This window comes from Talpa europaea (assembly GCF_964194135.1).
Source record: "Talpa europaea genome assembly, chromosome: 1".
NCBI lineage: Eukaryota > Metazoa > Chordata > Mammalia > Eulipotyphla > Talpidae > Talpa > Talpa europaea.
Window position 1 is genome coordinate 1703651 of NC_140073.1, and position 27537 is coordinate 1731187.

Below are 27537 nucleotides of genomic sequence, written 5' to 3' on the forward strand. Positions count from 1 at the left end.
CGGTCAGCACGCCCAAGCATTCACCGTTGCTTCCCACCTTCCACCTGCCCCGTGGATTTGAGTTTGTCAAGGACGGGAGAGCCACTCTCCCTTGGAACGAGGTTTTACTCCTCCCTCTTGCCTGCCACTGGCAGACCAGGAGCCGTGGCCGCAGACGTGGCCCAGTATGGTGCCGAGGGTGCCTGCCGCAGGCTGACACGTACCCGTGGTGAAGAGAGGTCCCTCTCAGTCGCACTTGGTCAAGTTCAGTCCTCAATGCTTCGATGTTCAGTACAAGCTGGTCCTACAAAACGGCAAAGGACAGACGTTGTAGCCCTGTCTTTCAGGATTTAAAATGATTTGCATCAAATGTGCTCAAAGGCTGACCGTGACCCTATCCATTAAACGAGCAGAGATAAACACCAGACATCTGATTCGGAGAAAATTTTCTCCAAGAGCCCCATAGGAAACAAACTGCTCAGACGACCCAGTTAACGTGATAAACCACTGAACGCTGAGCTCTTAGTCCCAGCAAAGCTTCTAGAGGCAACACTGGGCCATTCGGAACTGCTCTCTCATGGGGAAGCCGATGCCCTCGGGGACACCTGCTGCCGTGTGGCTTTCAGCCCCGAGAGCAGGCCCACTCGGGCGTCAGCTGTGTGTGTGCCTGGCTCTTCTCTGTCTGTGATAAAACAAAACAGAACTGCCAAAAACTGCTCTAGGTCACCCCGCACCCCCAGGCCCAAGCTCCAACACAGCCACGAGGCGGCTACGCACTGGCCGACTGGTCCCGAGCGAGGGCTGCCATGGCCCAGCATGCCGCAGACGGCGGGCTTCGCATCTGGACAGCGTCAGGAGCTCGCTGATGGTCATGCTCATTAAGTGACAAAATAACATGTTCGCGACAACGGAGTAAGTAAAATTAATTCTACCAGTTTCTTCTAAACGTGACCACTAGCAAGCTGCAGATGGCACTGAGGCTCACGCTGTCTGCTGGCCAGCACGCTCTAGACAAAAGGTTTATGCCAGCGTCTCCGCTCTCCAGGGAGCTCAGAAAGCTCAGAGCTGCGAACCAGACACCTGCCAGACTCAACATCCAGCTCGGACCAGGGGCTCCCGGCGCACAGTGGAGCCAGGTGCGGAGGCCATCCTAGCAGCCATGCGCTCGGCTCGGGTCAGCTCGGGTCAGCTCGGGGTGGACGTCTAAGCAAGTGAGAGCTGTAACTACCTTATCATGTTGCGTTTCTTCTAGCTGCTTTTTCGCATTTTCAACTTCTCGCAGTAGAGAGTTCTGAAAAAGAGAGTCCTTTGGTGTTGGTTCTTGAAAACAAGGGCTGTACACAGCAACACTGCCTCTCTGCTCGAGACAACGAAGGGCAGAGGAGGGGCTGAGCCGACGTGCCGACGAGAGCACATGCCGGCGAGGGGCCCCGCCACCAGTCATCACCCACCCACGTGACACGTACTTCTTCATGGACTGACTTTCCACGTGTTGGCATGCCAAGCTCTCAGCATTTAGTTCATGTTACACTGGGTTATTCTCACTTTCAGGTTGCGGGTCATCAGCCACATGGGAAGACTTACGAGAACTTTCCAGATATGACGTTCCAACCTCCCACCTTGAGGCGGGCCCGCCCATCAGGGAGGAGGCCAGGCCCAGCCTACAGAACCTCTAGGAATGCGCCTCACAAAGATTTTGTGCAAAGCAAAAGTGTCGCAGCTAACAGCAACAGGGAGTCTCTCTCAAATAAGCAAGACCCCGAGTGCCAACCTCGGGGAAGATTCTGCCCTGTGCTCAGGGCCTGGTGCCTCAGGACAGGGTGGACCGACCTAGTCCCACTCCTAGCCCGGTGCTGCTCACCATGGACCGGGCACTCCCCATGCTAGCCACAGCCAAGGGATTTCCACGCTGCGAGGAGCAAAAGGCCAGGCTTAGAGTTTTCCCAAACCAAATGAAAAGAGAGAAGGCGGGAGCTGGAATGTGAGAATGCTTGCTTTTGCGTGAGGAAAAGCTCGGGGTGAGCTTTTCACATCCTGTCACACCACACCTGTCACATCCACACTCGGGACAGGAAGGGACTTCCAATGCAAGGACAGCCAAGGGCTGTCCCCACAGGCACAGTCTTACTGGCACACCGTCACATCCATTTGTGTAAATCCCACCTATGGCTGCTTCATGCTAATTTCTGATTAGCGTGAAGCGATTTTACTCAACTCCTAATAATTAGTGAAAACCTAAAGTATTTACCAGCTGGCCCTCTAGACAGTTCGCCAGCTGCCCCTAGAGAGCAGGGGGAGAACTACCCCACGCACAGGACAGCAGGCACAGGACAGGCACGTGGGCTGCATGGCAAGGCAGTGCCCGCGTGTGCGTCCTCCACTCGAGGCGACATCTTCCCCCGCCACGGCGGCTAGCCACTGTCAGGCTTGTTCCCGGAGAACAGCGCCGGGTGGGGGCTGGGGCGGCCCCGTGGGGTCTGCGAGGCCCACCTTATCCTCTAGCGCGGCCATCCTCTCTTTAAGATGGAGCTGAAGCCTCTCGTTCGATTCAGAGAGAAGCTTGTCCACGGTGTCTGACAGGCGTTTATTATGTTCTTCGTTCATCTTTTCTCTCTGCCTGGCCTACGACAGGAGAAAGGACTCGGTAAGTTCACGCAGAGGCATGACCCGTATTTAAAAGCGAGGGCACCCCCCTGCCGCCTTCACTGGACCCTGCACTGTGGCCGGAGCCGGCGCGCAGAGGCAGGGATGCCGCCACCCCACGTCTCCAGCCCTGAGGCAGGAAGATTACACTCTCAGGGCGCGGCGCAGCCCCGTCTCCACACCATCTACTCCCCGGCAGGACACTCTCCTGCCGTGTGAACAGACACTGGGCGCTGAATTCAGTAGCGGGAAAGGGAGTTTGATTTACAAAGCAGAAGATTGAAATATTCACTTTGGGAATAACTAGCGGAGAGAGACTTGGAGCTCTCTTCCTCTATACCCTCACACAACTTGAGACTATCACGAAAATTTATATTTAAACAATTACAAAGAACTACCGCAAGCAATCCCACAATGCAGGAACAAACATTGCTAAGTCTTGTTTTATAAAACCGCCATCAACTTCATGGTTTAAAAGATGGTCTTTGCCCCAATTCTGAAATGAACATGAAAGATAAGGTGGGGGTGGGGGGAGCGCTGATGCAGCACTGCCAGGCGGGCAGTCTGGGTGCTTCTTCCCGAGGGGCCAACCTCCGGCCTCCCACCCCCCCCCCCCCCGACAGTGTCCAGGTGGGGTCGCAGCCGACCGGAGACGAGGCCACGACAGGATAGAGACGGGGCTCAGCCTCTCCTGGGCCACGTACCCGCTGAAGCTCCTGGTTCTTCTCCTCCAACTGCGCCTCCATCTGCCGCAGCCTCTCCTCGATGTTGCCATGTCTCTCTTCGGCCTGGCAGCAAAAACAGTGTCAGTGCGACGGTTGGGGCGCCGAGCTGGCCGCCGCCTACTGCTGCAGCAGCGCCAAGCGGGACATGCTCTGCGGGGTGGCCGCGCCAGCTAAGGGGAGGCCCGACGTCCACCTGGGAACAGGCCAGCGGCTGCACTTGTGCCCCATGCTGCCGGCCTCCTCTCACGGCGGTGCCGGGGCAAGGCTGGGGTGGTGACTGACTCGGTAAGAGACAGACGCGCCTCCCGCCCCATGCCACTCTCAGAGGGCCGTGTTCGTCCCCTCGTCAGCGTGCCTCCGGTCAGTCAGCATGGAAGCGGGAAGCAGCAGGCACAGAAGCAGGGCGCGCATTCTACCTTCCTAAGCTGGGAAGTAAGTTCCAACAGTTTAGCTTCCTTAGCGGCAGAGCTTCCAGAAGACAAAGGGCCAGACTACAAGGCCGACCAGGGACAGGAGAGACGACAGGGGAGAAAAGAAACCGAGACTTTAAAGGCAGATCATGGAGGAGAGCTTGTTAGAGCTGTTAGCAAGGCACCTGCTGAAGGAGCTCCTGACCCCAGCGGATGACCTCAGGCCGGCCTGCAGGACCAGCATGCAGGGATGCCCTGCCCTGCCCCGCCCTGCCGGGCCCCTGGCCACTAAGCCGACGGCAGGTGCCCCGGGCCTGCACCTGCTGCCCTCGGCGGACACCGCCTCTCAGCCCAGAGAGACCTCCTGTCCCTCCCCTGGTGGACGCCCAGACGCCATCCCCGCAGCTGCTACATCCATCCTCCTGCCCTCGCTGCCCCCGGGGGCGGTTGAAGACTGTGCGGGCAACGGCTGGGCCTCACATGTGCTCAGCCGGCATGTGAACAAGTGAATGAATGTTACTGATAAATTTACTGCAAACTTATTCTGTCTCTAAAAGAGAATGGTGTCAGGCCTCCCCAGTGGCGCAGCGGTTGAGCGCTGGGTTGCGAAGCTGCCCGCAGCCTCTGCAGCGCCGGTTCGATCCCCGGCTGCTCCCTGGCCCCCGGAGGAGGGTCCCACATGGTGCGCAGACCTCTCCTGCCGCCCGCTGCTCCCCTCAGCAGTGGACTTCGGTCCTTCTGCCTGCTCTGCTCCCCGCTCTGGCTCTGGTGAATTCTCTCACCCTCCCGCACTTCTGACTGTACCCAGTGCTTGTGTAAATAAATAAATGTTTTTTTTTTTTTTAAAAAAAGAGAGAATGGTATCCTCCTGTTGCCGGGAGAAGCCGTCCTCACACACAGATGGTCCCAAGGCAGTGAGGCGCTGACCTCTGCCAGACTGAGCGCGTTGACGCGGGGCGAGCACAGCAGAGCCCAACAGTGTCATGTCTGACAAAACTGAGGGAAATTAGTTCAGGGAGAACAGAAACAGGGGTAATGTCTGACACTTAAAAAGCATCCACCCTCAGACAAGCCAGCACTAACAAGAAGACGGAGCAGTTTGGGGGTTTAAGCGCCGACACTGGCAACAACAAAGAAGGCATCAGAGCCCATCATCGCTGAAACCCAAATCCCTGCAGCCCGGTCCCAAAGAAACGGAGGCACCACCTTGGAGAGGGCCGCCACCCTCTGCGCCAGCTCGGCCTCCACTTCGGGGAGGGTCTCCGCCTTCCGCAAGGTCTGCTGCAGCTTCTGCTCCGCCAGCTCCAGGCGCTCTTGCAACTGGCGGTTCTTATCCTCTGTCTACAAATGAGAGAGCGTCAAATGCAGCGGAACTCTGAGCTGAACCCGCACCTACAAACTGACACAAAAGCTAAAAGCAGACACAAAGCTGGCTCCCCGTGGCCATCCGAGCACTGGTTCTCAGCCCAAGGCAGCCTGCACTCTCTCTCACCATGCACTGGCACCACCCAAGAAGTCCTTTAAAAAACAGACAAGCAAAGTTCTCCACATGGAAGAAAACTAGTTTCTGTGGATCCTTGCTCACTCTTGTCGGCAAGCAAAGGGTTCAGCATCGACCCTTCCTAAAAACTCCCAAGGCCAGTTCTGCCACAGGCACAAGGCCTAACTGCGGCTTCACCACCTCTGACCACAGCTCTCCCAAGAGCACAAAGCGCTGCTCCAACTGTTTTTGTGAATGATTATTCTTTTAAAAAAAAACCTTGTTTAGGCCTCCCTGGTGGCACAGCGGTTGAGCGCTGGGCTGTGAAGCTGCCCGCAGCCTCTACAGCGCCGGTTCGATCCCCGGCCGCCGCCAAGGGTCCCACATGACGTGGCAGACCTCTCCTGCCGTGCCCACTGCTCCCTCAGCAGTATTATTTCACCAGTCTGCCTGTTCTGCTCCCCACTCTGGCTCTGGTGAATCCTCTCACCCTCGCATGCTTCTGACTGTACCCAGTGCTTATATAAATAAATAAATCATTAAAAAAATCTCAACACAGGGCCTCCCCTGGTGGCACAGGTGGTTGAGCACCGCGCTGTGAAGCTGTCCGCAGCCTCTGCAGCGCCGGTTCGATCCCAGCAGGCTGGCGAGGGTCCAACATGGTGGGGCAGACCTCTCCTGTCTCGCCCGCTGCTCCCCTCAGCAGTGTTTTCTGCCCGTTCTGCCTGTTCTGTTCCCCACTCTGTCTCTGGTGAATCCTCTCACCCTCCCGCGCATCGGGCCTGTACCTCGGTTCTTGTTTAAAATTAAAATAAAAAAAAAAAATCTCAACACAGAAATTTAGAAAAGGGGTGGGGAAAAAAAAAAACCCCAAACATAAGAACCACTGTGAATTCTGGGGGGTGCACATCTATGTCCACACAGCTACCCTCCTAGCGTTCGTGGGCCCCGCTTGGCGGACAGATGCGTGCAGGCCGCATCCACAGCCACAGAGCTGTCGCCACAAGCCCTGCACCCTCACTGGCTTCAGAGCACTTTGTTTTTATTCCGGGCTTAATGACGCCCTCTATGACACACCAGAGAAACGCAGCCTCCTTCCAAGCAGCCGGCGTGGTTCCTCTGGCTAACCCTGGGCCTCGCTACCTGCCTTGCTCCCATGGTAAATGCCAGCACGCAACAGACCAACGTCCAGTCACAACCACAAAGAGACAGCGCTGTGAAGTGGCTGAGCCGCGGGTCAGGTAAGCAGAGCTTGTAAGAGGAAGTAACCCACGCCTGAGCATTCTTCTAATATTCTAAGTTCATAAAAATAACATGTCGGGACTTGATTTCAGGCCTAGGAGCCGCAAGGAAAGGCCGTCAGTGCCATCAGCTAGTGAGAGGGGCCGGCGCCGCACCACTACCTGCCGATGCATAGAGTCTTTATTGGCGATCTCGTTTTCAAGCTTGTCGTTGAGGTCGTGCACAGAGGTGGCCTCCCGCTGTGCCGCGAGGTAGCGTTTCTCCAGAGTGGTGATTCGCTCTTCCATGTCTTCCTTTTGGGCCATGGCCTACAGGAGGTAGTTCAGAAGGAGAAAAGATCAGTAGTTAGTATAGAACCTATTGATGTAGCTGACGGAAAAACCTGGATTAAAACCCAAATTTCAAATCAAGTATAAAGTCCGCATTCTCAGCCTGAAGGAGACGCCAGCCTTCTCCTGCACGCAGGAAAGGCCTCTCGCCTCGGCCAGCAGAAGGCTCGCCAGCTTGCTGCGCCAAGGCTCCTGATGCCACGTCTGGCCACTGTTGACCAGTTACCTTTTCTATATCGGCACCCAAAAAAAATAATAAACATCCCAATGGCCAGGAATCCTAGGAGGTGAAGGTCGGGTCCCCACAATGAAGACAGAGAAGGAGAGGCCTCTGACAACAGCTCTCCCAAGAGCACGCCTAACAAAGCGCTCCTCCGACTGTTTTGTGAATGATTATTCTTTAAAAAAAAACCTTGTTTAAAAAATCTCAACACAGGGCCTCCCTTGGTGGCGCAGCAGTTGAGCGCTGGGCTGCGAAGCTGCCAGGAGCCTCTGCAGCCCGGTTCGATCTCGGGCTGCTGGCGAGGGTCCCACATGGCGCACAGACCTCTCCTGCTGCACCCGCTGCTCCCCTCAGCAGTGTTATTTCGTCGGTCTGCCTGCTCTGTTCCCCGCTCTGTCTCTGGTGAATTCTCTCACCCTCCCACACTTTTGACTGTACCCAGTGCTTGTATAAATAAATCTTTTTATTTTTTTATTTTTTTTTTAAAGATTTATTTTTATTTATTTATACAAGCACTGGGTACAGTCAGAAGCGCGGGAGGGTGAGAGAATCCACCAGAGCCAGAGCGGGGAGCAGAGCAGGCAGAAGGACCGAAGGACACTGCTGAGGGGAGCAGCGGGCGGCAGGAGGGGTCTGCGCGCCATGTGGGACCCTCCTCCGGTGGCCGGGGAACAGCCGGGGATCGAACCAGCGCTGCAGAGGCTGCGGGCAGCTTCGCAACCCAGCGCTCAACCGCTGCGCCACCAGGGAAGCCCTATAAATAAATCTTTAAAAAAAAAAAAAATTAAAAAAAAAAATCTCAACAGAAATTTAGAAAAGGGATGAAAAAAATAAGAAAACCTAAGAACCACCGTGAATTCTGAAGGGTGCGCATCTGTGTGCACACAGCCCCCCTCCTCGAGTCCACATTTGTTTTTATTAGGATGGTTAGTTTCTCAGAAATTACTACACACGCAGACCTGCTGGCCCAAAACGGGTGTATGTGTACATGCTTCACAGCATCGGTAATCTTGACGTGTGTTGTGCACGCCAACTCCATCTCACCGCCTGGCCAGCAACATTAAATACACACACCCTTCAAGGAGTCGAGGTCCAAGACTAGAGACATCCCTGACGCCCCCTCAACACGTGGGCCGTGACGCCCTGGGTACAGGAAGCAAACGAGTGAGCAGCATGGCCAACGCCCAGCCCACCAGCACAGGTACGGGTGAATGTGACCCCGAGGAGCCCAGCGTAAGGAGGGATGCGTGCAGGCGGCCTGGAGCCCATGAGAGCAGGGGGTGCAGCCCCATGGCCGGCCCGGGGTGGGGCAGCTGCAGCAGCCTTGGCCTCTGCAGAGACCACAGGGAAGGGAGGTTGGCACAGAAAAGGGCGCCTGCCCCGCCCACGGCACCCTTCTGTCCTGCCATCACCTGGACAGCAAGCCAGAGGCTGGACCTCACCGGGAGAGTCAGGGTGCACAGGACGGCCCCGCGATGCCCAGCCGCAGCAGCAGCAGCGTCACTCACCTCCCGAACTTCACGCTGCAGCTTGGTGTTCACTTCCTCGGACCGGATGAGGTCCTTGCGCGCCGTGTCCAGGTCCTCCTCTAGCTCCGCCACGCGGCCACAGAGGGTGGCCAGGCGCTCCTTCATCTGACTCTGCTCCCGCGACTGCCTGTCGATGACCTCCTGGAGCTCCAGCACTTTGGCCAGGTCCTCCTCGTGGCTCAGGGAGCCGTCAGAAGACCTCTGCGGGGGAAAGCCCTTAAATGGCCTCGCCGGGCGGGTGTGGGAGGAGGTAAAGGGAAGGCGAGGCGGGCGGTCTGCTGGCTCTCAGCGCCGGGGCTGCTGCCCTGGGTGGGCACAGGCACGCGGGGAGCGGGAAGGGACTTGCCTGGCCGTTGGTGCTCGGTGCGGCTTCTTGCTCACGGCGCGTGTCAAGCACCCCGTCTGTTAATGTTTTTTTCTGGTTATTCTGTTCTTTAAGAATCATTAGCTAGATCAAAATAACAACAAAACCAGGAGAGGTTGTGAGAGGGGGAGACGGAGGCAGTGAAGCCCCATCTGGGAAAGCGCGCGCTGTGCCGCAGCGCACAGAAACAAGGGACAGTGAGGCAGCACCCTGACTATGGCCGAGTCCCAAGGTAGAACCTTCGGCCTCCTGGGCATCAGGTGTGGGCACCTGCAGCTCTGAGGGGCAGACGAGGGCGCTCGCTGAAGCGCCTGCACAGCAGCCCCACCCGTGAGGGCGGCCCTCCCACCGTGAGGTCAAGGACAGAAGCCCGGGCCCCAGCCGCACCAGCCCCAAGCGCACCTCCTTGTGTGTGGCACCCAGCTCCTCCTCCAGCAAGCTGCACCTCTCCAGGGCGACTCGCAACCGCTCCCTCACCTGCAAAGGAGAGGCAGAGGCCACCGGGGCATTACAGTCCGCTCCCCAACAGGCAGAAGGACACCTGCAGAGGGACACCTGCCACATGCCTCCGACCCGCTGCCAGGAAGGCTGCTTGTTAGCACCTTGGCGTTGAATGTTTGAGAAAAATCTTCCCTCTACACAAATCACATTACCCGAGTCTTAGCCACAAATCAGTACAGGTTTACACCTAAGCCAAGGAGGCCAGCTAGTGCATTCATGCTCCGGGAACTGGCAACAAGGAGTCACAGGACACGGCTGCCCACCCCCGAGCCACCGGCACGAGCCCGGGAGGCACCTTCTCATCCAGAGCCTTGTGGTGCTCGAACAGCGACTTCAGGGCCTTCAGGACCTCCACCTCGCTGGACACGCCCGCCGGGGACTGGGCCTGCCTCTTGACCACCGTCATGCGGAGGGAGCGCTCGTGCCTAGAGACCAGGCACTCCAGGTGTTCCAGGAGCAGCTGGGAGAGGCAATAAACATGCTGGAAGGACCGGTCCCTCTCAGGACTGGCCCGGGGCATAGGCCGCTTGTGTGCCAGCCAGTCTGAATCCCTTCGATGCAGCCCCAAGTGAGAGAAACCTCCCCCGCAGATGTATGAATTCTCATCATCAATGCTAAGCCCAGCGCGAGAAGGCTGACTGACCCCAGTGGCCTCAGGGGGAAATGTGGGGAGCGGGCCACATCTCCCCGAGCCGAGCGGGCCGTCTGCGGGGCCCAGAGATGGCAGTGCCATCCTCCGGGCCCGAGAAGCCGCCCAGCAGCTACTGACCCGCGTGTTATTTCTCTCCGCCTTCAGCTCAGCGATCTCCTCCTCCCGCTCTAGGAGCTGCTCCCTGCAGACGTTGAGCTCCTTAGTGAGGGCTGCGAACTCCTAGGGACAAGAGGCAGCCCCATGAAGGCCCCCGTCCCCGCAGAGCAGGCCCGCACTCTGGTCCTCCAGAGAGAGGGGAGCCAGGTGGCCAGCCCAAGTCCACCGCCCCCCCCCCAAAGTCGGGCTCGCACGCAGGGCCCTCCAACGGCCCAGAGAGGCCCAGACGTGGGTGCTGACACCAGGCCCCGAGGACAGTGTGAAGGGACCCGGCACAGAAGCCTGGCCCTCGCGGCCAACCTCCCTTTCCTTCCAGGTCAGTCTCCGCCGGGGAGACCGTGCGTTCTGGGGACAAAGCCAAAGGCCCCGAGACTGGCAGCTAATCTGGCAGAGCCGAGCCTTCTGCGCAAAGGGCAAGTTCAGGAGACTTCCTGCTCAGGCGCGCGCTGGCGCTCCCGGCAGGCACCCTGGCGGAGGAGGCAGGGCCCCGGCGCGCCGCCGGTCAGCTCCCTCCACGTGAGCGCCAGACTGTACCCGCTGGCACAGGAAGTGAGCTCACCTCCTCCTGCACATTCTCAAAGGAGCAAAACGCCAAAATAATTAAAATCACCTGCCCCTGCCATTGTTTCCCTGCACTGCAAGAGCTTTCTCTTCAAAGGACACAAGCGAGAGGGCCCCCGCAGAAGTGACAGACCCCCGACACTCAGTCACAGGAAACGACGCGGGACAGCGGCGCTGCGGCTCCCTGGCCGGCGGTCCTCGGCCGCCCCGGCGAGCCGCGCCACAGGAGAGCTGCCGGCAGCTGCGGGAACGGGCAAATGCGCTTATTTTTTCCTTGAAGGCTGTGACTCTGGGAGGAGCGGGTGGGAGGCAGGTCATTTCTCTGCTACACTAGCACTTCTTCCAGAGCCCACGACCGGCGGTCACTTTGCAGCGGGACAGCCTGTGGGGCTCCGCGGGCCTGCGCCCCAGCAGAGCTGGAGAAAAATCACACACAAGAAGCCTCCGGACGGTCCTCCCAGCGACAAACGGGGAAACCGCTGTTCAAGAAAACCTACAGAGACTCCGTGCGGAAGGCAAAGCCCGCCCTTCCCACCCCCGGCTGGGGAAGGGAGAGCCCCCCGGAGGCCCGGCCCAGGACCTGACCACCCCCCACACACTGCGCCCCTGCGAGGAGCAGGACAGCAGCAGCTCTCGTGATGCCGGTGCAGAGAGAAGTGGGGGTACGGAGGTGCTCTCTGGCCCTCCCTACCCCCTCTAGGGCGCCTTCTTGGTTGTAGGGAGGCCCTGATCTCCTGGCTTTGGGGGCCCCTGCTGTCCCCACCCCCCTCCAGAGGGGGACTCCCGGTCTCCGCCGGAGGGGGACTTCATGGGTGAACTTTAACCACAAGGTGCTGCCAAGAGTGGGTGGTGGGGGCGGGCGGAGACCGAGACAGCGGCTGGCCAGGCAGCGGGGAGAGCTGGCCCTGAGGCGGCGGGAGGCCCTGCCCAGGGTCGGGACAAACACCACACTGTGACCCCAGGCGCAGCTCCTTGTGCGTCAGGATCCTACTGGCTCCCTCTGAAGAGGAATCTGCACCCCAAGCACTGCCGGGGCTTCACAGCTCCGCGAGGTCAGGGAAGGGGGGAGACCTGCCAGTGCCTGGCACCCAGGGGCTGTGGCCTGCCCAAGGCGGCAACCTCCCCGAGGGCAACCTGGGACAGACGTCACTAAAATCATCCAGCCGTTCAGTCAGGGGCCCAAACGGCAAATTTCACGTTGTGCATAATTTCCTGCACACGCGCGTGCGCGCACCCACACCCACACACATTTTTAAGACAAGGCAACCTAAGAGCACAAAATCAGCGACGGCGCGGACGACCGTCGGGAGCCTGTGGAGGCGCCAGCCGACAGGAGGACGCCGCGCACACGGCGCCTTCCAGCCCCGCAGAGGGCTGCATCCAGACCACAGCCTCCGGCGGGGGTGTGGGGAGGGGCCCCGAGGCCGGCTCTCCTCGTTCCCCACCAAGTTCTCGCAGGGACTGGTTTCACACACGCCGGGTTTAGTCAGATGCGATCCCTGACTCTCATCTGCCCCGGAGAGCAGCGCGGCCGACGCGCAGGCGGCTAACACCCGGCGCCAGCCAGGCCGGCACCAGCTCCTTGCAGTGGGGCGGCCGTGAGGCCAAGCCGGAGGGGAGCTGACTGCGGGCCTGCGGGAGCGGGGTCTTGAGTGTGTGTGAGCCTCGGCGCCGAGGTGGCGGTGCGGGTCAGGCTTGGCCACGGCTGGGAGTCAGCGGCTGCGTCTTGGACCGTGTGCGCTCCCAGCTTCCTCCTCCCGGCTAATCTCTTTCATTCGCGCAATTTCAAAGTGGCTTCTTGCCATGCCCGCCTGCACTTGTTTCTTTTGTGTTCATGGGGTTAACTCCTCTTCTTACGCACCGTAAGCACACTTACTCTGGCCCTCTAGGCCGGCCTGGCACAGGGCTCGGTGCAGGGGAGCCCGGCTCCAGAAGGAGGTGCTCAGAGCACGCCTGGTGTGCGGGCCTGGGTCCCAGCACTTCCGTGGGCGAGGCGCCCCTCCTGCCTGCTGTCCTGTGGCTCTGCCTTCGGGGCCTCCCAAGGCTTCCACAGGGCCAAGCTCGGCTTCCACATCACTTAGGGCCCCTGCTGTGCGGTTATTTGTGACCCCACTAGGGGACCCTCAGGCAGTGCGGCTCTCCCACTAGACCCACCACTTCCAGGGGATTTATTTCGGCGTTAGCCGGGAAAGCTCACCTGACTCCAGGTTCACACAGTGAGTCTGAATCAAGTTCTGATTCCACCGTGTACTCCAGTCTCTACTGTGCCCTGACCCAGGAAGCCACGTGTCCTGCCTGGCGGACAGAGCGCAGAGGACTGGGGCAGGCCCGGGCCTCGCCAGTGGACACCTGCCATGCTGGACTGCTGTCCTGACCCTGTCCTGAAGGCTCTTTCTCCGTTGGGGCCTGCCTGTGTTTGGGGGATTCTGTCCTTAAATCTAGCTACACTGACATGCTCAGGAGAGCAGGTCAGAGCAGGCTCATGTCCCATCCTGAGTGGGAGGCCGCCCACCAGGGCTGTGCACACCTGGTCAGGCCTGCCTCCTCAGGCTGCGCTGCAGGACAGGCAGACAGGCCAGCCTTGACCGGCAGCGCGGGTGCTGAAGGAGACGGCCCCCCAAGCTGGATTCCAAGCAGGAACCAGCGACCCAGCTGGTGAGAGCCGCTGCACAGAAGCACAGAGGGCCAGGATGACGGCAGGCTGGCCAGGGCAGTGTGCAGGGAGGAGTAGGGTGAGCTGGGAGTGGGTGGGCAGAAGGATGAGCCGGTCTCACTGGGAAGGCCCAGGGGGCTCATCACACACAGGCCTGGGCCAGGGACTGGGCAAGCCCTTCCTGTCCCGGGCAGGGCTGGACGGGCACCCAGGATGGGCTCACGGGGGCGGTGTGTGAACAGAGGCAGAGTGGGCTCTAGGAGACCAGCAGCAAGAGCCCCGCGCCCAGCCCACGGAGCAGTGAGCCTCTGAGGTGAGGCCAGTGCTGGGGAGCGGGGGCCCAAGAGCAAGAACACAGTAGCTGCCTGATGCCCCTATGAGCCCCATGGGTTCTGGAAGCACCCGGGACCGACAGACGCGCCCTCGGGGACCGGGACGGGCAGGAGCCGCCCCCGCCCCACAGCGAGCACACAGCTCTGCAGGCAGGTCCCAGACAGGCTTCCCGCAAGGCGCCAGATCCGTGGCCAGAGCCGGCAGGGCCGGGAGGAGGCCCAGAGCGGGCGCGCAGGCCCCAGGCCGCAAGCAGAGGTCTCGGGGGCCAGGGCTCCCGGAGGACCAAGTCCGCCGCTGCTGGCCCTGCCAACCCCGGCCCGGTGCCTCGGCGAGCAGACAGGGAGGGCAGGCAGCGAGGATGAGCACCCGGCTCTGGGGGCGCAGGGCAGGGGAGGGGTCAGGAGGAAGGGCAGGGTGGACAGAGGCAGTGGGGAGGGGCTGGGAGACGCTGCTGGAGTATTTTCACCTTAAAATAGAGGACGGGGCAATGCAGCCATTTATTTCCACTTGACATTTTCTAGGCTCGCTCTGAGAAGAGGGAAAACGATGTTTAAGCAATGAAATCAGTTCAGAGCTTGGTTTGACATAATGCTTGCAAATGTCACCATCATTTCTGGGCAAAAGGTTCAGCTCTGGAGAACAGGCTCAGGTGACACAAACCGACACTGACCAGAATCCACCAGGAGGCCAACAGGATTGAGACAGGCGCTGCGGGCTGGTGGCCACAGCCGGGCAGACCTGAAGGGCCTCGCGCAGGGGGCGGTGCGGAGGGCCGGGGCGCCCTCCCAACGGGCAGCGCGGCCTGCGCTCTAGGACTCATATCCATTTCCACTTTTAATGACCTCCTGCTGTTGCCACTAACCTGCTGGAACGGAAATAAAGCTTCACCTGAGGCAAAAAGCTTGTCCTGAGGTGCAGGGATGGGGCATCACAAAGGGGGACGGGGCTCGAATTCGCAGCTAGGCGGACGAAGCCGAGAAACTGACCTCCGCAGGCACGTCCAACACTTACCTTGTCAGTACAAACTATTTCCCTCCCTCTTAGGTTTAAAAGTAAATTCTGCATCAAAACAGAATCGCAAGTTTTCATATGAAATCGAAAGCGCAAATGGTTTGGGACTCCACGGCGTCTTGACAAAGGTTTACACAAGAGCCGGGACCTTTCACAGCTGACAGGGTGCTCGGAAAACACCGCAAAACCCAACGGGCGCGGCAGAGCTGGTGCGGCCTCTTGAGGGGCGGAGCAGGGACCACCACGGCGGATGGTCACCCCGGGCTTAGCCACCGAGTCAGCGGGCCCAGGGCGCGCGCAGCCCATAAGACAGCACCCAACACCTCCCGTCTAGCCAGGCCCCACCCCGAGCCTTCCCGCAGGCAGGCGCTCGCCCTTTAGGTCCAGGAGCCACTTCCGGGGTCTCAGGGCAGGCACCCCAACCAGCAGGGGAGTGGCCAGGTTGGTGACCACACCGCCCCACCCTCCGCTCTCAGGATGCCGCATGAGCTGCTGCTGAGGCGCCACCTCATTGGAGGACCGGTGGTGGAGCCTCGGAGAGGACAGCACCCAACCCGGCGGCCTACGCAGCGGTGGCCACGGCTGGCATTCAAGGGCAGTGGCAGGAAGAGAGCTGAGGACAGAGCTTTTTTTTTATACAAACCTTTAAAAAAAGATCGATTATTCTGACATGGCCCAAGAGGCACCTGGGGATGTCTCCTCCCGGGCAGGCCGCCTGCTTACCAGCTGCCAATGCACCGGTAAGCCGCGGATGCCCCGTGCCCCTTGCTGGTCCCGGCTAAGGAGACACAGGGAGAAGCTGCAGCTTCACTCCAGAACACCCTCTCCCTCCCTATAGCCGCACCGTGTGCGCCACAAATGCGAAGGCAGCCTCTGCCGCCACCCACTGGAGGACTTCGCGCCTGTGCCGCCAGGCTCCGCTGGCACCAGGGCAGGGCCGCGGGGGCCGGCACACAGCGCAGCGCTGGGCTAAGCACATACCTTTTGAATCCGCGCTAGCTGTGATTTGAACAGAGCTGCTGAACTATTTCCCGGAAGCCGTCAAGTGGTGGAGACCCTGCTTCCCATGCCCCTTTCCCTGGCGGGCATCACTCTCTCGCTGTGCCAGCTGTTCTGTTCTGAACCATCCTCCCCACTTCACGCCCACTGCGGATCGCAGAGTGGCCTCCAGAGCGCGCTGTGCTGGACCCAGACGACACCCGGCCCGGCCCGGCCCGGCAGCTGGGGAGGCCACTTGGCTCCGCCGCCCGGCACGCCGCCCCGCACGCTGCCCCGCCGCCCTTCCAGCTGCGGGCACGCACGCCCTCTAACCAGATGCAAGCGAGGGGGCTGTTTTCCCTTATCCTAGCCCGTTCAGGCAGCGGCTGCCTCCTCTCCGTGACCTTCTGTTCCCCACAGGCCGGGCTCTGGCCACCGCAGGCACAAACGCCTGACTCACGACTTGCATCTTCCCGCATCCTGCCCGAACCGAGAAGCTTCACTGTGAGCGGCTTTCTCGCCATCTGCTTCCCATCACAACTCGGGCACCGCGTGGATTTCCCAGGTCTTTTCATGAGCATCGTTTCACGATAGCAATGAGCATGACTTAAAATATAAAAAGGGGGTGTTGATGGCTCTGCGGTGCACACCTAGAAACGGACCTGCCAGGCCAAAGGGTATGCAAGTTAACACTCAACGCTTCCAGTGTTAAAAATCACAGTGTACTAAGCATCAGCTTTACTGTTTTTATCATCTCCTCAACAATTACAATTTACAGCAAGAGGTTTTAATATCCTGGCCAAAAAGAAGGCAGCGATCACCCCAGCTGGACTTCCCCAGCGATGAGGCAACAGCTGTGGGCAGCGAGGCCCGCGCAGCATCCGCACCAGCTCAGGCGGAGTGAGCACTGCCCACCTCCTGCTCAGAGCACCACTGTCCCCAGATGCATTTATTTTGTTCAAATTTCTCCATTTAAAATCTTTGCCTTGGGCCTCCCTGGTGGCACAAGGGGTTAAGACGCAAACTATGAAGCTGTCCGCAGCCTCTGCAGCACAAGTTCGATCCCCAGCCGTCCAGGGAGCTACCCACATGGTACAGCAGACCCCTCCTGTCTCGCCTCTGCTCCCCTCAGCAGTGGATTTCAGTTAATCTGCCTGTTCTGCTTCCCGCTCTGTCTCTGGTGAATCCTCTCACCCTCTACACGTCTGGCCTGTACCCCAGCTCTTGTATGCAGAAATAAATAAATCTTTTTTAAAAAAAGACATTAAAAAGTTGCTTAATAATATTAACAATAAAATAAATAAAATAAAATCTTTTACTTGTCGGCCTCCCTGGGGACCAAGGGGTCGAGTCTCACCTCTGGCGCCACCACGGCCTTAGTTCAATTCCAGCCAGGGAGCTGACCCACATGGCCCACAGACCTCTCCTGTCTCCCCGCTGCTCCCCTCAACAGTGTGTTTCAGTGGACCTGCCTGTTCTGCTCCCCACTCTGTCTTGGTGAATCCCACCCACTCCTTTAGCCTACACCCCAGTTCTTCTATACAAAAAAACCCCAAAAACAAACTTTGCCTTTTTTTAACTTCCCAAGGCAATAAGGGTCAGATTAGAAAGCCGGATTATGTTACGCTACACTAAGAAAGCAGGCCGGTCTATAATTATTTAGCCTTATACCCAAATTTTTAATTTTATTTAAACATTACCTACATAGCACGTACACCCAAATATAAGGCAATCTTGAGTTATGAAACAAATCCCTCATTTCCCATTAAGACAACTGCCAAATTCACTTTAATACACGCTTTGAGGAATGTGGCCGCAACAGCCAACTCTGACTCAGCCCCGCATATCTAGGGAACGAAACCGAGCCAGCTGCCTACCGCGGCGGCACGCTACGCGACCGCACCCACCAGACCTGTCTCCGCGGCGGCGCCGCCAGGGGTGAGGACCTCCACTATGCCTCAGCCACACAGCCTCTGCTCTTCTCTGCTGTGACACCCGCGGCTCACCACTTGGGAGACACGCGACACCCGTGGGCACCCAGGCACTCCCCCGGCTACACCGGGAAAGCGGGCCAGTGCGGGCCGGCTGGGGGCCAAGGCCAGCCCGGGCGCCACCACGCACGGTCACGGCCCATGCCGCCCCGAGGGGAGGGCAGCGCGCGTGATCAGTGGTGTCCCCAAGCTCACCCTGGCTCCCGGGCACCAGCAGAAACAGCCCCAGCGCAAGGCCAGCACGCTGCTCAGCAGCGCTCCTGGAGAAGCACGGGGGGCCCTGGTGGCCTGAGCCAGGGCTGATATGAACAGGGACAGAGCTTTGCCGTTCCAACGGCTGGGGAGGGGAGTCTTTGAGCAGTGACCCTCTCGCACATGCAGCTTGGGCTTGGACCTTGGCCTCCACTCAGTGGATGCCAACTGGCGCAGGACAGACTGCGTCTGGCCACATGTGGGCCTCTGTGAGATCTGATCTCTCTCTCCTCCTGCTTCAAAGACAAGCAGGAAGCTCCGGCTCACAACAGGGCTCTGGACATTTCACGGGGCTGGGAAGACACACATTTGAGTGGAGGCCTAACAACTCAGGCAGGGCTCACGGGGCGAAGATCCCGAGAAAAGGGGAGTGCAGAAACAAGCCCAGTATGCCGCAAACTCTGCCGAGAGGCTGAACCTTCAGCAACCTCATGGTGTCTAGGCATAAAACCTGGGCTTCAGATGTGCCAGGAGGGTGACCCTGGGAAACAGTCTGGCATCAGAAGAGTGCAGGCGCTGCCCCAGAGCAGGCGAGGGGCGTGGAGACAGGCTCAGAGACTAAGTCCCCGAACACTCTGAAGAGCTGCCCCCACGCTGAGGGGTGTGAAGGACATGCTGCAGGGAGGAGCCTGGCCCAGAACTGCATGGCTTCTTGGACCTAAAGGTGCAAATTAAAGGGAAAAAAAAAAAAAAAAAAAGGACATAACAACAAACAGGACCAAAAGAAAAATGAAATGACTCAGCGGGGGCCACAGACAAGGCAGTTATCAGATGCAAACTTCAGCTGTTCAAAATATACTGGAGAAAAGGAAAATCTTTACCAGAAAATCAAAACAACGTCTAGAACTGAAAACGGTATTTAACTGAAACTAAGGATTCAATCTATGGGTTTAACAGCAGATCGAACACAACTGAAGAGAGAATCAGTGAACTGGAGAATCAAAAAAAGAACACCTCGATAGAAGTCAGACAAAAAAGTCCATAAAATACAGGAGAAGTATTCTCGGAAGACCAGAAGGACAGGGTTAAAAAGGCCCAAATGTGCATATCAATGAGGACACTACAAGTGGGAAAAGACAGAATGGGTATAAACAGTATCTACAGAGATGATGGTCAAAACAAAATTTATGCCAAAACTTGATTAAAGGATCGAGCCACTGACTCAACAAAGACAAACACATCTTGGGTTTCGGCAGTTCTGCTAATGCCTGAGGTAAGAAGAAAATGTTCAAAGCAGCCAAGGGCAAAGACACTGCCTCTGATGGGGCTGCAGTAACACGGAGAGCTGACGTTTCAAGAAAAAGGGAGGAAGCCAGAAGACATCAGACGGCATCTAAAATGCCGGAAGAAAATCACCAGCAACCTGGAATTCTATGCTCAACAGAAACATTCTTCAAGAGGGAAGGCAAAAGGAAGACTTACCAGGCAAACAAAAATGAGACAATTCATCACCCACAGACGTGAATTAAAAAAAATATTAAAGACAGCTCTCCAGGGAAGAGAGCAGTCTCTGGCGGAAACATGGAACGTGAGGAGTGACGAGCAACAAACAGGGTAACCGTGAGGGAGACTCTGAATAAGCAGCGACCTTAAAAACAATGAGCAATGCCGACAAGGCCGCACCTGAAACTGAGCAGCGCAGCTAACAATGACACCAAAGGAGTGGGGGCTTCAACACAGATCGAGAGTCCAAGGCAAAAGCAGTGTCGGGAAAGGACTAAATCAGGCTTCCACCTAACCCGCACCCTGTTATCTAGGAATTCTCTAGAAACAGAGAATTAAAAACACTGTCATTCTACAAGAAGACAGTGATGTGGCACCTATAACTGAAATGTCTATTTAAATAGAGCAAATACCTGAGAGAGAAAGACTGTTAAGATGATTAAAATAAAGCTAACCGCACTATCTGAGAGGACACCTTCACACAAGATCACACACAGGTGGAAGCAGACGACACCCGGCAGAAGGAGCTGAGCTCTCACGTGGCAAACGCCACCCCCCGGAGGGCTCTGCGGCAGGAAGCGCTGCTGGAGACAAGAGGGACATTTCACGGCCTGGAAGTTCACCAGACCCCAATGACGGCTTTCGGAACTTGAGGGTGCCAACTACACAACCCCAAACACACAGCACTAGCCAGGACTAACCAGCACATAACTAGTACAGTTAGTTCTCTAGTACAATGAGTATGGAAGACCTCGCTAGCTAGAACTAGTACATAACTACCACTAGTACTAACTATGGCTAACTAGTCTATAACTAGTACATAATGAGTTACTGAGAACTAACTAATGCTAACTGGGGCTAACTGGAACATAACTAGCACTAACACTATTGCTAACTAGTACATAACTAGCACACAAGTTAGCGAGAACAGACTAGCACTAACTAGTTAACTAGTATATTACTAGTACCACGGGGGGGTGACCTCTCTAACTAGAACTAACTAGTGCTTACAAATTGATAGGCAGAGTGGATCCAGAGTCGCAGAGGCAGACTTCAGACCCCTCTTACAACAAAGGGCGGAACAGCCCCCGGCGGGCGCGGGGCTGCTGGGAGCGCAGGAACCGGAAACGCGGCCCCGCAAGCCGAGACGTGTCTCAAGAATAAACTAGACGCCAGGTTTCACAGGCGGTATGACAGCAAGAATGTAAACTATCCCATCCGTCTTTTCATGCCGATTACACAACGAAATAACATTTTGGACATGTGGGTTAAATGAAAGATGTTACCAAATTTACTCTCCCCTATTTCTTTCTCCTTCGTGTAACGTGTCCACGAGAGTCAGAGAAACACGGTCCACAGACGCGCTGTGCCTGACGCAGCAGCAGGCCGCGGCGTGGCCATCAGCCCGCGCTCCTCTCAAGGAACGCCTAGGAGAAACGAGGGTGGCCCCGAGGAGCGCGCCCCACACCGCAAAGACTGAAAGACCACATGGGGGCCATGGGGACCACAGCGGGTGGCACTGTGGCCGCCGAACTCACTACAGCCAAGGCGACAGCCGCGGAGGGCGAGGACTCGGGGAGGCCACCGGTCCTGAGAGGAGGAGCTCCGCGCCCTCTCCCGCAGCGGGCAGGGAGAAGGCAGCCACCTGGGGCGGGGAAGCCGAGGACGGGCAAGCACGCCCGCCCACAGAGCAGCCCCCAGGGCCCCCGGAAACAACTTGGGCTGCCTGTGAGCCGCCCGCGGGGGGATCTGGTGACAGCGGCCTGAAACGGCTAAGGCGGGGGTCTCGGTGGAATTGGGCTTGAAAGCAACACGAAGGTGACCGGAACAGCCCCGCCTGGCGCTGTGGCATTAAGTGACACACTTCTAAAGACTCTGTGGACAAAAGAATACAAGGAAAATTGGGCTTATCAAACCTGTGGCTGCGGCTATGATCTGCTTGGAGGAGACACGGAAGCCGCCAGAGCACGCGCTGGAAAGAGTCGGGGCTCAAGCTCAAGGAAGCCCCTCAAGAGACTGGAGAAAAGAACAACAAAAAACAAACAAACCACAAGTATATGGAAAGGCATTAATGCAACAGAAAACAATAAAAATAATCAATAAAAACCAAAAGTTGGTTCTTTTGACAGCAACTCCGGCACGACTGAGAGACAAGGCGCCAGTCCCCGGTGCTGAGAGTCAAGGGGGCGTCCCTGGAGACGCCGAGGGCACAGGGCCGCCATGAGCCACCTCAGCTCACCGGCGAGCCGGGAAACCTCAACGAATTGCTGAAACAGAAAACGCCGGACATAGCCTTAGACACAAGAACTATAAAATCAAATGTAAAGCACTGAATATGGAATCAAAAGCCTTCACACACACACACACACCCCCCCCACCCCCTCACCCCCCACCCCCCGCTATACCGGCCAGTTCTGCCAATCAATCCTTCCAAAAACCTAAGGAAGAAAGCAGCCGCCCCACAGAAGCGCTTCTGGGAGTAGCAGAGCAACACTCTACACCCTGTTTAATGAGGCCTGATACCAAAGTTGAGCAAGGAAAACTTAAGCACCGAAGCGACAGCCCAGTCGCTCGCAACCACAGATCCACACTCCTCTGCACAACTTGCACAGACGAACTCCAGCTGGGGGAGGCGAGACCAGGTTCATTCCAGAAATGCACTTTCTTCTTTTACGTCTAAATCAGCACACAAAAGAAAAATCAATTGTCTCAAAAGATGCAGAAATTGCATTTAAGAAAATTTTGATTCAAATGTCTGTAAGAAAGCTGCAGCACCCACGCCAGGGGATGGCGAATACGGGCACGCTCCCTGACGCTGGCGCCGAGCCCCAGGCCCCATCATCACTGCTTTTCTTTTTTTTTTTAAGATTTATTTATTTTTATACAAGAACCAGGGTACAGGCCAGATGCGCGGGAGGGTGAGGGGATTCACCGGAGACAGAGCGGGAAGCAGAACAGGCAGACTGAAAAAATCCACTGCTGAGGGGAGCAGCGGGGAGACAGGAGAGGTCTGTGTGCCATGTGGGCATCTCCCTGGCCGGCCGGGAATGAAACCCGCGCTGCAGAGGCTGCGGACAGCTTCACAGCACTGCGCTCAACCCGCTGTGACAGGGAGGCCCCCATCGTCACTCCCTCTGTGGACACCCCAGAGCTGCCAGGCCAACAGCAAGGCAAGGGAACAACAGTCTGCACTTAGGAAGGGAAAAAAAAAGACTCATTTGCAAACATAACTGTATGTACATGGGAAACGCAACAAGTACTATTAGAAATAAATGGATTGGTCAAATAAATGCATAAAAATCAATTCCAGTTTGATATACTGGTTATAAATAATTACATAATTGGATTTTAAAGCTATAATGCATCCATAACATCAAATACCTGTGAATATACCCAGCCAGGGGGTGCCAGGCCTCTGAGCAGAAGGCTACGCAAGAGGAAGAGAACTGAAGGGAAAAAACGGCGGCGATGCAGCCGAGCACCGAGGTCAGGGCCCTCAGTAAGCCCTGCCCAGCCGCCCAGGCAGCTTCACACTGACGTTCGAGAAGGCACGCCTGGCGCGCCTCACACCATAAGCAGAACCACTGTCAGAGGGCGGCGGCGGGAGCGGGAAAAGCAGACCACACAGCCTCCTAGGATGCGGTCCATGGGAGCCTCACGAGAACATCTTTCCCTGAACGCCAACAGCAGTAAACACAGCAGCCACCGGCCGTTGGGCTATACTAAAATGAAAACCTTTGCTGGGAAGACACTCCTCCGAGGATGAAATCGCAGACACGGCCAGGACACAGGGGAAGGATGCCTCAAGCCAGTCAGCAATACGGACGCGCCAGGCAAAAACCAGGCAAAAGGCAACCTAGATGCGCCCGCACGCGCGGGGAAGCCTTGTCTCCCCAGACACCCCCGACAGCCGCAGGGGAGGCTGGACACAGCACTGTCACGGCCCAGCTCTGCGCTGAGTACCGAGCGTGAACGACCCACACTCGTCCCTCTTCACCGCCTCCCTCCTGAACACACCAACAGTGTACCCATCTGCACCCCGAGACACGCCAGCGCTTTCAGGGGGCATCTGGAAAAGCTCGAAGCAAGCAGACACCGCGGAACAGCAGAGCCCGGAGGTCCAGGCACAGGCTGGGTGGCCCGCCGGCGGAGAACACCCGTGCGACACCCGCGGGTGCTCACGAGCAGAACTGTAAGAGAATCAAGAAGCAAAACACCCACGTTCCGACGTCCCATCTGTCGTCATCACGGACATGCGGCAGGGACAGACAGCAGGAGTCTCTACGGGGAGGGGAGGGGCTTCCGGGACGCCCGGCACGCCCTGGTTCTCGGTCTAGGTGGCGCTGCGCGCAGTGAGACCTCGCTGGGCTGTGCAGGGAGGCCTGGAGTGTCTGATGCAGCTCACAGCGACACCCTCTTTAATGTGCCGCTAACCCGCCTGTGGCGTGTGCCCGGAGCGCAAGTGCACTTACTGCACCCCCACGCACGGGTGGCCACACTAACCCACCAAACATGACACGAGTGCCAGGAAGGGAAGCTTTCAAATAGTTGGCCAAGAGAGGGGAGGGGTTGAGTCTCAGAGCTACCAAGCTATCAGCAGCCACTGCGGCCTGAGTTTGACCCCCAGCCAGGGAGCTGACCCACAGAGCACAGCAGACCTCTCCTGTCTCCCCGCTGCTCCCCTCACAGTGTGTTTCAGTCAATCCGCCTATTCTGCTCCCCGCTGTGTCTCTGGTGAATCCTCTCACCACCCCCCCCCCCACCCGAGTTTCTGAATTGCTGGCCTCAGGAGCTCAGGTGGCGAGGCGAGCCGCTGACATCAACCCTTCCTCCTCTCGCCTGGCCACCACAGGAGCGGTCGCTAGAAACGCGTCCTGAGCAACGGCTCACGGCTGGCGTGACAGCCACACTCACTCACATGCTCCTCCCAGCCCGGCCCTGGCGGCCCTTCTTTCCCCAAACCACCGCATCTGACACCTGACACTCAGTTCGGTACTCAAATCACATGATAACAAGCACAAGCACCAACACACACAAACCACCCAGACTACTGGAAGGACCCACAAGTCACTGGAAATCCTGGTAAAATGTAATCTGGCCAATGCTTTCCGCTGTGGTAATGAAATCTGACCTAAGCAACGTTGGTAGTTTATAAGATTCAAGTGAGAAAAACTGTAATGATTCTTCAACCCAACAAGAAGGGATATTACACCACTAACATCAAATCATTGCTGCTAAGAAAAGAAATCCAAATGCTCAGCTTATCAATCTTTCAAGAGAACTGACTAAAGCCAAGAAACGCATTAAGGCCAGTAATTATTCATTTACTAATTTACCGCTGCACACCCGTCATGGGGCTAATGCGGGCTATTCGGCTCTACCTGAAAGCGCCATAAAGGCACCTATTATGAATAAGTAAAATGGCACCCAGACAGCTCATAAACACCGAAATAACCTCACGCTCTTCTAGGCGACACTTTCTCCCTCCACCTATCATTAAATCCTCACTCAGTCCCATAAGAAAGGGCTCGGAAACACTGATCCGAATGTAATATACTTAGCAATTCTGAGCTTTGTAACTCTCATCTGCCAAGAAGAAAGCTCCAAAGGAATCAAATCCACTTTTCCATCCCTTAAAACAAATTCGATTTACAAAGCACAGGTGTCCTGCAAAATATGGACTGTGACGTCAATTCTCCACGTGCACTGAATGTCCTGAGGTCATGGGGTTCCACCTGCACCCCATGGGAACGTGCTGGGAACCGGCTGATGACAACAGCACGGGAGGCCCCACGGAGCTCAGTGCCTCGGGGACCTCTTCAAAAACGCTGTGCCCACTCCCCGGCCTCCGCCGTGCTTTCTGCTGCCCCCAAGAAAGGAACGGGAGCTACATGGCACTGTGACCTGACTTCAGGGGTGTGGCCTCCCCCAGAAGGTCAGTCCTCAGTAACTTCATTGACAGGCAACTGACAAACACCAGCCCGCAGTGCCACCAAGGGCAAGGGCTGTGCCGGAGAGGCACTAAACAGGGAAGGGAGAAGGACCTGGCGGCCGTACCTGCGGAAGTGCGGTGCTGAGCTGCCGCTGCAGGGAGTCCCTCTCGTGACCAACTTCGTGCAGCTTCCCCTGGGTCAATGCCAGCGTTTCCTGAGTCTCTCGCAGCGTGTCCAGGAGACGGTCCCTCTCTTCGAGCATGGAGACCATCAACTGTTCAAAGTGGGAGTCTGCATCTGGCTGCGAAGGGGAGCCGGGCCCTGGGCCCCCGCTTCCTCCTCCAGGGGGGCCTTCCGCTTCGCTGATGGTGGGCATCACCTCGCACATCATCTTGGAGAGAGACCCAGAGGTTAGATAAGTGGCGCGAAAGAAAGGCTCCTCCAGGCTGCACCCGAAAAGTGCTCAGCCATGCACAAGCGAGAGGCGGCTGCCTGGCTCTTCCCTCCCACCCACAGGGCCGGTGGTGCAAGAATACGCTGGCGAGCAACACTGCAAGCTGGACTGCCAGGACCCGCCATGGGGACCTGAGGCCAGGAACCATTACAGTGTTCTGTAAAGTCAAGGGGCGCCCCCAGGGAAGGGTGAAAACCAGAGGACACCCCGACGTGTGAAGAGCAAGCCCTGCGGTACTGTGGGCAGCGCTGCACTCTCCAGCGCCGCGAACAAGTGTGCGTGTGTGGCCTTCTGGCCCTACTTCCCGGCGTGGGAGAGAAAGTCAAAACCCAGCCACCCATCATCTCTCAGGGAAGCGCGGAAGGAGCCGCAGCCAGGAAAACTGACAAGCACAAAACCCATCCGGCATCTCCCAGGAATGTGTGCAGTCAGCGGCGGGAGACCGGCGGCTCCCGGGCTCCGGGCCGGGAGAGGTGCCCGGAGGCCGGCCCGACTCGGCCGGCGTAAGTCGGCACCCCCTCCCCAGAAAGACGCGGGCGCCTCTGGCCGAGCGGGCCGGGCAGCCGCCGCGGCGAGGCCGGGACGGCGACCGGGTGTCCCGAAGTGGCGACGGGCCGCGGCGGCGGGCAGGAGCCCGGCCCCGGCGCCCCGACCGCGCACCTGCCGGCGAGCGCGACCCGGCGCCGCCACCGCACCGGCGCGCCGAGCTCCGGGCCCGGGGGGGAGGCGGCCGGGTCGGGCGGCGCGGGGCCGGGGCCGGGGCCGGGGAGGGCGCCGGCCGGGCCCCGCGCCTCGCCGCGCCCGGCCCGCGCCCCGGTGACAGGCCGGCCCCGCCGCCAGCCCGCAGCCCGCAGCCCGCAGCCCGCTCCCTCACCTTGCTGGCCGGCGGGAGCGGCGAGGAGGCGCCGCGGCGGCTCGGGGCGGTGCTCGCCCGGGCGCGCTCGGGGCCCGACCACGGCTGCCCGCGCCGGCGCCCGCCCGCGCCCCGGCCCCGGCCCCGGCCCGCCGCAGTCACCGAGCCCGGCCGCCGCCGGACACTGGCCGAGCGCAGGAGGAGCGGGCCCGGCGGCGCGTCGCGGGCGTCAACGTGCCCGACGTCGGGCGCGTCGGTGCGTGCGTCAGCGCCGAGCGCCGCCGGGCCCGCTCCTCCCGCGCCCCGCCCCGCCCCGGGAGGGGCGCGCCCGAGCCCGGCGGCCGAGTGCGCAGGCGCCGCCTCCTCGGTGGGCGGGGCGCCAGGCGGGCCCCGATTGGCCGGAACCCGCGGCCCCGCCCCGCCCCGCCCCGCCCCGCCCCGCCGGGGTCCCCTGTCCGGCGCCCCCCGCCTCGCGGCCGCCGCGTCCCGCGGCCCCGGGCGTCTCGGGCGCCCCCCGCGGCGTCGCTGTCGGGCCGGAGCCGGGCGTCAGGGCACCTCGGGGCCGCGCGCCCAGGGCCGGTCACCGGCTCGTCCTGGCCGGGGGCCCGAGCCCGGGGGTGGGGGGGGCACGGGGGGCCTCGCGGGCGCGCTCGGGGGGCCGCGGGGCTCCGAGGCGCGGGCTGCTCGCGGGGCCCCGCCTGCCGGGCGCCCGGCCTCGCCTCCTGCCGTCGCCCGGCTCCCGCGTGAGGCTCCCGGGCGGGCGCGGAGCCCGGCCCTCCTCGGTCACCTGCAGCGGGGCCGCGGGGCGGGTGCCCGAGGGAACAGGCCGGGGAGGCGGGCCG

The 27537-nt window shown here is 58.8% G+C and overlaps 1 protein-coding gene across 3 annotated transcripts in view; it reads right to left on the reverse strand.

Moving 5' to 3' along the window:
* PPFIA1 (PTPRF interacting protein alpha 1) overlaps positions 1–25779 on the reverse strand; it is a gene marked incomplete at its 5' end in the record, with an annotated part of 52138 nt that extends 26359 nt beyond the window's left edge. For 2 of the 3 annotated variants that reach the window (XM_084248274.1, XM_084248273.1), the window contains 12 exons: positions 204–283; positions 1208–1270; positions 2470–2601; positions 3327–3410; positions 4964–5098; positions 6641–6787; positions 8540–8761; positions 8907–9008; positions 9327–9401; positions 9721–9885; positions 10195–10296; positions 25513–25779. In XM_084248274.1, coding sequence (XP_084104400.1) covers positions 204–283; positions 1208–1270; positions 2470–2601; positions 3327–3410; positions 4964–5098; positions 6641–6787; positions 8540–8761; positions 8907–9008; positions 9327–9401; positions 9721–9885; positions 10195–10296; positions 25513–25779 — 1574 coding nt within the window. Of the gene's footprint in view, positions 1–203; positions 284–1207; positions 1271–2469; positions 2602–3326; positions 3411–3763; positions 3839–4963; positions 5099–6640; positions 6788–8539; positions 8762–8906; positions 9009–9326; positions 9402–9720; positions 9886–10194; positions 10297–25512 lie in introns of all 3 variants that reach the window. The other variant, XM_084248272.1, reaches the window with a different exon arrangement.
* Positions 25780–27537: the final 1758 nt, after the last annotated feature.